The 10,564-nt window shown below is 20.8% G+C and overlaps 1 protein-coding gene across 1 annotated transcript; it reads left to right on the top strand.

Moving 5' to 3' along the window:
* Positions 1 to 610: 610 nt before the first annotated feature.
* Positions 611 to 10,422, top strand: LOC105363529 (uncharacterized). Its single transcript, XM_011501260.1, has 4 exons — positions 611 to 963; positions 1,111 to 1,374; positions 2,359 to 2,434; positions 10,412 to 10,422. The coding sequence occupies exons 1-4, from the start codon at positions 880 to 882 to the stop codon at positions 10,420 to 10,422; spliced, it is 435 nt and encodes a 144-aa protein (XP_011499562.1). The 5' UTR covers positions 611 to 879.
* Positions 10,423 to 10,564: the final 142 nt, after the last annotated feature.

Raw genomic sequence — 10,564 nt, 5'->3', positions numbered from 1 at the left:
TGCATATTTTCTATATCAATTTCTATTAAAGTGAATGAAATTTAATTATTTTTCTTATAATTTAAATTTCAGTTACACTGTAAATAGTTTTTACATAATTAATTTTGATTGAGAATATTTAAAATTTATACAAAGAATTAATATATTTTGATTGTATTTCTTTAAAATATAACAATTGACAGCAATTTTAACATATGTCATCATTTTTCCATATCATGGGTTAAATACATACATTACACATACATTATACAGGTTCATTGCAAAGTAATTAATATTTGCATAAACATTTCATAATCTTTTTATTATTATAGATAAAAGTGTGATAAATAACAATTAATTTTTTACATTATAATAATATTTTTCATTCCTTACATTTTCAAAAAAGAAAATAAAATTAGTATGTTCGATGAACTGATAGAATTTATATTATTTTTCATTTTAACATGCGCAGTTACGTAAAACTGTCTAATTTTCAAGTTATAATATTTTGTAAGTAATTATAAAGTTAAATTATCAATAATGGCAACATGTGTTGTATTATTTTATGTAAATTTTAAAAATAGCTTATAAACTTATATTAATTATATTAATTATATGCAAAATAAATTTTATTATTTAGATATTTTCTATAAATTTGTCAACTTAAATGCATTAATCGGCCATAATATACTAAATGCAACAGAACCAGAATTTTCATCCGTCGCTTGTATAACAAGTAATCAGACTTTGTTTGATGATAGAAATATTATTTGTACTGGAACACTCATTTCAAACGAGCACATTTTGACAGCTGCCCATTGCTTTTATAATGTTCAACAATCGAGTATTAATGTAATTTTAGGATCTATTATTATATCAGCTGGAACAAAATATTATATAATGTGGTGGATAACATATAATCAATGGACTACGCAAATGAGACTGCATATGGAATTTCCATCGAATGATATTGCAGTAGCAAAAGTAAACTTTATTTTAAAAATTATTTTCATATCTAAGTCAAGTAATTTATTTGCACCCGTAACATAAGACAAAAACATTTTTTATATTCGTTAAGGCTGCGTCTTACTTTATAGTTTATGTAAAAAGCTAAAAAGCTAAATTTTTCAGTTATTGCGAACTACACGTAATCAAATTATACCGGCAACTCTTTCAATCACACCAAATATTAGAATGTATAGATTAAAAGTTCAAGTAGCAGGCTGTGGTTTATCTAATGATAATGTTTCTCCGCAAATAATACAAACTGCTAAATTAAAAATCATAAAAAAAATAGAATGTGAAGCAATAGCTATGAGACTCTTAGGACATCGTGAGATTATTGAGGAAAGATACCTCTGTACTATAGCAAATCCATACACACTTTTAAGTAGTGTAAGTTATAATATTATACATATTTTATTTTCTAGAATAAATTATTTTGAAATACAATAAAAAAAACAGTAAAATACAAATATATTAATTATTATTAATTATGAACCATTAAAAGTCAATTTTGAAAATTTTCTTTTATTAATTATTCTATATTTATTTTTAATCAATATAAATTAAGATTTTGTTCAATTTATTGCAATTTTAATTTCATCAATTGAACTCTTTATTGATTTGTCAATATCTAAAAAATAAAAAGAAAATAAAGTGACAGTAATTCAGAATTTTCTTAAATACAACTCAAACTATATTTACCACTTTTTGTTTCTTATCACACATTAATACTAATTAGATTCAAATAAACAGATAATTTTTTTTAGAATTGTACTGAATGTACACTACGAATATAACTAGGTATTATTAATTATTAAGAAAGTGATAGTGTATAAGTTAAGTATGTATCTGAAGTTTTTAAATTTTAAAGCATTAATTTATTCCATTCAAAATATTGTCTACAAGCTTGTCAAATATTAACATTATTAAGTTGATTACTCTCTGTAATATAATTGTCTTGTTACCTTACCTAAAAAAACCATAAAATAATTAATAATTAATAAAAAAACACTAATGTTTGTTATTGTTAATTAAATTTTTATTTAACACTTAAAATATCTGCATAGTAGATGTTAAATTTGAAATAAGTTACTAAATAATTAGGAAATTTAAATTATTATATATTTATTTATTTTTTAATTATTTGATTAATAGATTGCCTGTACATTGAATGCATGGCTTTATTCACTCTACAATGACATTACATATCTGTTAGTGTTTGCATCCACAGAAATATAAAATCTTTGAATAAAAATTAAAATTGCTGAAGATACACTAAAAGAAATGTCAAGATATTTTCAATCAATTTAAAAGATTATAATAAAAATTAAAAAAATATCTAATATAAAGTTTTAAAAATTCTTTTTTTTTCAGGGTGATAGTGGCGGTCCGCTTTTTTATAGAAATATTATTTTAGGTATTAATGTGGGAAATTATCCAAGCTTAAATGGTAGTTTTAATGAAAATAAAGCAAACTATCATATAAGTGTTAATTATTATCTTTATTTTATTGAAAATACATTAAGTATGTAGTATGAAATATGTAATAAAACTTACTAATGTAGTATTTTATGATAAACTACCTTTATATATTTCTATCATATTGTACTACTAGTAAATTATCTTCAGTTTATCTATTAAAAATTAATAGATTTTGTGCTTATATTATATAATCTGTTAATTAAAAAACCTGTTATTCATTTTATGGATAAGCTAATAAAATTACATCCATAATATTTAAAATTCGTTAATTCCAAAATTTATTTGATTACTAATTTAAGATTATAACAATATTTATAATAAAATATCAGATATAAAAATAAAATCAAAGTCAGCTTTTCTTATTTAATTTTTCGAATTATATCGTATTCTAATATTCAAATGAATATCTTTATATAATCATATAAACCATTTTCAATAAGATGTGAGCGATTAAAAGGAGGCAAGAATATTCCTGTGTTAACCTGAGATTAGCACAATAATATATTTCATTGGTATATTTAAAATTGACATCACAATACGATCTTTTACTAGACAAACACATTCAATTACTTAAGTTGACAATTTTAGAATTATAAATGCTATTAATTAATGCTGGAACCATTTTAATGAAATAATCTTTTTAACATATGGCTTACATATGTCATAATACAGACATATGTAGTGAAATGTAATATACAAACGTATCGTTATAGATATATGTAGTGAAATGTAATATACAAACGTATCGTAATGTGCCGTTGTTACAAGTTAGAACACAATTCAAGCTGAAACAACGTGTAAAATAATATATGTACAGGTCAGGTTACATATCTACTATACCAATTTTGGGTACTATTTGTAGATGATTTCTACTGAACCTTCTGTCATAACATAATTTTTTTTATGATATCGGTAGGTACGGATCGGATGGATTTACTATCCAAAGATAGAATGTAATAAATTTATCATATTTAATTTAAAATAATATAATATATATATATATAATATATAATATATAATATATAATTTATAATATAATTTAATTTATAATAAATTAAATTGAAATAAAATAAAACGGATATATAAAGTGTATCATAGAGCCACGATATAAGAATAGGTAATGACATTAGTCCTCGAGGAGTTACTTCTCTGTAATTCACCATATATCTGATTTATAAATTTGAATATAAATCTATTGTTAACCTAACAAATTAACAAATACAACAATAAACCTAAATTGATAACTATCAATTAAAATCTTTAAACAAAACAAATATCTGATATTAAAATGATTTACAAATATAACTTTAAAGAAAATAATTATTATTATCATAATTTAATATTGATGACTATTTAAGCTCTTGCAAAAAATTAATTGAAATAATAATTCTGAAAAGATTCTTAAAAAAATATATGAGTAAATGATGTAAAAAGATTTAATGTAATTTCATTGTACCTTGATTAAATCTTTTTATATTAGATAACACAATATTAAATAAAGTAAATCATTTCAGTATTTTACAATCTTAAAATTCTTAAACATGTTAAACACGATAGACGAATTTTCGCAATTAATGCAGCCTAAAAATATTTCTCATTTATTGCCTATAAAAGTTCTCTTTTAATGATGCTATAAACTACAAATATTTATTAAGTGATGTTAAATATTAAGAAAAATAATTTTAAAAAAATTATTAAATTACCAATGCCATTATTGCATGTGACTTTTTTCTTACGAATAATACTATTAAAAATTTTCTTTCTTGTTAATATTTTCGTACGTGTTATATATACAATTTTTTGATTTTAAAATAAATATAAAAAACATGAAAAACCAAATATAAAGTTAATAAATTGACATATGAATTTTATTTAATTCAACGATCAAGCACTTAATTGTAATAATTTGAATTTATCTCACGAATTTAATTTTAATCTATCCTAAAAAAACAAAATAAATACATATATATTAGTAAATCATGTTCTCTATGATCGTTAAATTTATTATTATCAAAATTCTAGATAATATTCAATAAAAATAAATTAATTGTGATAAAAAAATAGAAATTCAAAGCAAGCTTATAATAATATTTAAATAATTAAATGAAGAATCTGGGGAGAAGGGATAATATGATACAAAATATTATTTAAAATATATTATTTATAAAAAAATAATTTTATATAAAATAAATACTAATGATGTAATATAAAATAATAATGTAAAATAATATTTGGATTAAAAATAAAATATTATGAGTAAAATAGTAAAAAGGTATTTAGATTATTTATAGAATGTTAGAATTCTATTAAAATTTGTGAAAATAAATTTTTTATAGAATAATATAGTATGAAAATTAAGCGTAATGGAAGTTTAAAATTTACAAGTATAAGAAAATATGAATATAGAATGTTAAGAAAAGTATACAACCATTACGTGCTTACTTTAATACAATTTAACAATTAGATGGTATTATTTTTAAAGAATTGACAGAAATAAATATATGATATATATTGAATATATGAAATATTAAAAAAAATTCATAAAATAAATATAAAACTAATAGTTTACAAAAGATAATCAGACCTATATAAAATGGTTGAAAACCATTTGTAATGCATTATAAATTATAATTTTATGATTAGTTTGCTGATTAAACAATGTTTCTTAAATAAAAGAGTATTTAATATTTATTTTCTTCTTCTGACAAATACAATGATTCTTTATATTAAAACATTGTATATAATAAAATAAAAATTGAACTTAAAATATATATGTATACATGCATATAAAATAAGCAAACTGAAATATCCTATTGAAAAAAACAAATTTAAGTTAAACAAAAAATTAGCCTTAATATATATAGAGCAACAAATAATAGTATTTGATTTTGTTATCGTTTTACTACAAGATTTGTAGATAAATGATTTGTGATACAAAAGAAATGTATTGAATGCATTATAAAATTTTAAATTATGAGAATAAAACGGATTCTAATAAAATGCAAATAAGAAATGTATCTTATTAGACTTATTATAATTCATTTGATTATCTTTTAACATTATAAATAAATGATGTATTAATTATGCATGATGGTTAATAACCATTAATGATGTGAATGAAATTTTTGGTAAATAAAAATGAAGCTGTATAATTCAAAGAAAATGGGATATATAGAAATGACCAATGGTGCAACAGAAATAATAAATAATTTATGCTATACTTTCCATTGTTTTCGTAAAACTAGAAATACATTTTTATTAAAATGCTCATAACTAATATGGAAACATTTTTAAACGTCAAACTGTATGTTTTAGTCATTTGCAGTCGTATTTAAGTACATTAATATGAAATTTTCAATCATCAGCCAAAATTCTTTGAAAATAGTCAAAATTATTTAAGATATTAATAGTATATTATAAAATTGTTTTCAGAGCGCTAACTGAGCATTTTCGTCTGATAATATGTATATCATTTCATTCAATTAATGAAAATAATTTTTTAATTTTCTACGTAATATTGATTAATGAATTAGAAGAAAATTCATTTTTAATCACTTCTGATGTCTTAATTTGAATTTAAACTTTTATAAATTACATAATTATGGAAAAACACTTTTTAATTGAAACATATTTTAAACTTAATTCAATGAACAAAAAAAGCCTTGAATCTAATTAATAATTAATAGTATTTATATAAAAATAATAAAATAAATAATAAAAAAAAAGATTCATTATAAGAATCATAATAATCTGCTAGTAAACTAAATATTAAGGTTAGAAAAAATAGAATTTTATATCTAATACAATAAATATTTGTTATGTATGTGATAAACAAAAATTGATCATTGATTTAAAAAATTCTAAAAGTAAGAGAATTATAATTGCAATATTTTATTATAATTCTTACAACTTTTTAAAATTTAATTTTTATGAGCATACTCATGTACATGAGGTATATAAGGAATGTACACATTTGTCTTGTGGCCTTGTAACTTGAAATGTAAAAAGAGGATTAATAAAAACAATTATTTTTCAGTCATGAAAAGAACTTCAAAAGCACCTTGATGTGCACCAGACTTACCAAATTCTATGTATATTTATTTTTTCCTTCTTCTAGGATAACAATATTTTGTTGTGTATGCTATGCTATCAAAAAGTTTTTCCTGGTGATACACTTACTGGAGATGGAAAGAATTTAAGAATACCTATCCCACACAAGAATATATATAGACATTATAAAAAATTCTATTAATATTTATAGTTTATACATTTATGTTTGAAGCGCTAATAAAAAATATTGTTTGTTTTCATTTTCAGTTTTATTATCCAATAAAGCATTGATCAGAATTAACTTAATTGCTTCAAAACTTTTTTATTTGTGTTATTAAATAGTTACCTTATTTTTAAAGAAATAAAACAACTATACAAATTCGTAAATGTTAATCTGTTTATAAAAATAAGGTAAAAAGAAAAGAAACACAATATTGTGCTGCAACATCAAATGTACTTTTGATTTATTCAATTAGTTACTTTTTACAGATTATTCTACCTTATAATCTGAATTAAAGTTTGAGTTTGTATATTTGTTTGTGAATCTATTCCATTATATTATATTATTTGCTCATTATAAATTTATGCTATTTCTTAATATAAAATAAGCAATAGCGTTTAATTATGTACAATGATTTAAATAGTTTTCTTAATTAATGATAATCTGTAAAAGTGGCAGAAATAACTGTTTACTCTGTCTGTTTAATTTCATTTTTCTTCAACGTAATTGGTAGGAGTTAGATTTTTAATTTAATTTAAGATTATTTATATTCTTTTACAATAATACGATAGAAAAACCAACATATATTTATGCTATATTATAAAATAACAGCATTTAGTATGTAATGGCCTTTCAATTTGTAACGCTTTAAACAATTGCATATTGGTTTTAATAATATCATTATAATAAATATAAATATAATGTATATTGCATTAATATATTTTATATAAAAGTGATCTTTTGATATTTGAAATTTCAAGATTCTCAAAGCTAATTTTACCTTTTTTCACAATTTAATTTATGATAAAATTAGTTTGACTTAACATCACAGAATTAATTGATATAAATTTTGAAATTAGTTAATTTGTCTTTATAATGTTACAGTCACACTTATAAAACATTAAAGATTTTTTATTGGTTAACTTTTTGATTACCCATGGATTTACAGGATTATCTTAATTTATTATATTTAACATACTCGTTCAAACTTTATACAAATTGTCTATTACGCTTTCAATAAGTAAAAACAAATAATAATAACTAAAATTAAGTTACATGTAAACATAAAAATGTGCTTAATCACTAAAATTATACAAATGGTTGCTTTATGTCCAAGAGTTGTCTAATATTTATATATGTGTGGTGTAACTGTTAACAATAGTTAAGAGTTCAATTATTTATCAAGAAATAATCAATATTATGATAATTTTTATTTTTTTATCCTTCTTATTCATAATTTTTTCTACTTATAAATAATTATATCTTATTACATATTTTTTGCAGACATTAAAATAAAGATTAATTTAAATTGAATTCATTAATTTAATAATTATAGCATTTAAATTGAAACCATTAGTAAACCCAAAAATATATATAAAAAAATTGGGTCGAACGTAATTATATCTTTTCAATTTTTCATAATTTAATGTTTTTGTATAATTATTTGTTTTTCTTCCTCCTTTAATCTTATTCATTTTAATAAACAATTGTATTTAATAAAAAATTTGTATTATTTAAATATATAAATAAATGCAAAATCAATCGATAACTTATATTTTCATTAAGCAAAAATCGCCACTGTGCATATATAATTAATGTGTTAATGTATACATTATAATGAGATACACATAATGCGAATGAATGTAATACACTTCCACTTTACAGTTTTGGAATACTACCTTATTTTTAGTTTTACTTGCAATATACTTATAATATCTTATATCGAGAGAATTACAGACTATTGCATCTCATATAAAAGTGGTGCAGTATTAGATTATTAAATAGTGTGAATAATTTTTTTTTAACATTTACATGAAGAAATTTGCCAAGTAAAGGAATCAAATTTTTCACATTAAGAAAGATGCATTATAAAGATATGTTTGTAAATTTTGTTGCTTGTAATATTACTCAGTTTACAAATGAATAAAATAATATTATTGCAATCTGTTTGTTAATCTGCTTTATATGGTATTGCAATCACAATTACCATATTTCGCTGGTAAATTATAGATTTCGTATTTATATTTATCAAAATTATTATATATATTATTTTAAAATTTGATAAATATTGTTATTTTTATTAGTGTTTCACATTTATTGTTACCGAATCTGTATAGGTAATTTCTCTTTTTTTATATTAAGTAAACAAATGCAAAATCAATCTTTATTTTTCAAATATTAGTTCTAGAAAACACTATAATCATAGAAAGTGTTTGTATACCGATAAATAACAATTATTTTAATAAATAAAAGTAATAAAACTTGTATAATACTTTGTTAATTTATTAATAAAATCTGTTTAATCATAATTTTTTTAAGAATATTATTTTACGATTAAAATTACATTTATTTACAAAATAAAATCACCAAAGAAAAAATATTAAATTAAATATAATATCTAGTAATTGAATAGAATAATTTAATGTAATTTATGATAAATTCTACACAAACTGAAATGTATAAAACATCAAACAATTTCATAATGTAAACATTTTGAAAATGACTAATTTACATGTATTTATTTAACTATGAAAGATCTGATTACACTTGAAATTTATTATTTATTATTAGTATTGAAAATAAAATAAATACGATAAGATGATTTATATTTGTTTTTCGTCATATCTTTTGTTTTATTTATATATACTATTTGTTACTCACTTTTTATTATTTCCCACAATAAGACAATAAATTATCGTCAAAGACTGATATCATTAATAAGCTTGCATTTAAAATATCTTAAATTTAAATTTCGTATTATCTTGATTATTATTTTTTTCTTATCTTTCCTCATGTGAAAATATAAAATATTCTCACAAAGCTAAGATGGACGGCACTGATAAAATTAGGATCTTTACGAGGGACGCAAATTTCAATTTGTGTTGAGAAAAGGAGCATATTGTATCCGATGCCTTACATTACAATTTCATTAATAAAAAATGTAAGTGTTTTTGAATGTAAGGTATTTGTTATATACGATTACCACTGATTTATAACCAGCTACCATGGATAATTAGTTAATTTTATAATTAGTGAATTATAAAATTTTACAATTACTACAATAAAAGTGCTCTTCAGATATTAGCTACGTTAATATTTATTTTAATTTTTATATCAGAAAGTAAAGGTATCAAAATTCTAATAAGTAATGAGAATCTTTGTATTGCATTTAAAAATTATATGTATAATTTTTAATAAATTGCACAAAATTCTTTAAATACCATTAAAAAATTTACGCTTTTTAACATTTTCGTTCTATGATTTAACTTCCATTATTATATTATGCGAAGATAAATTAACGCCGGAAGAGTTATTTTTATAGTATTTGTTTTTTAACATTAGCGATTTACTAATTCATTATAAAATATTTATTTTTATTATCTACGTCTGTCTGATGGATCACTGTAAATGATCAAATATAATCGTCGGCATTGTCATGTTAGCGCAGAAATATCTAGTGCTTATTACCTTAGTATTTTTACGACGCATAACATGAAGATATATATTATATACTATTTATATTATCTATCTATAGTATATAGTATTTACATAAAATTTGCTAAAACCAAACTCACGTCTACCTCGTAGCATAAAAATAATGTTACATTACGAGTTTGGCATCTTCTTGGTGTATTCGTGAATTAACAATATAATATGTATTTTTTTTCATTCCAGATTGTATGTAGTAAGCTTTTTTCACGTTTTATTTTTTCAATTTTTATTGGTAAGATAAGGAGATATAAAAAATCTCTATAATTGACTAGCGCTTTGTTTCCACTCGTGTATTTTAACAGAGAAAAAGATTTTACTTCTCGATGTGATGTTCGT

This window comes from Ceratosolen solmsi, unplaced genomic scaffold (assembly GCF_000503995.2).
Source record: "Ceratosolen solmsi marchali unplaced genomic scaffold, CerSol_1.0 scaffold57, whole genome shotgun sequence".
NCBI lineage: Eukaryota > Metazoa > Arthropoda > Insecta > Hymenoptera > Agaonidae > Ceratosolen > Ceratosolen solmsi.
This window is presented reverse-complemented; position numbering and strand designations above follow the sequence as displayed.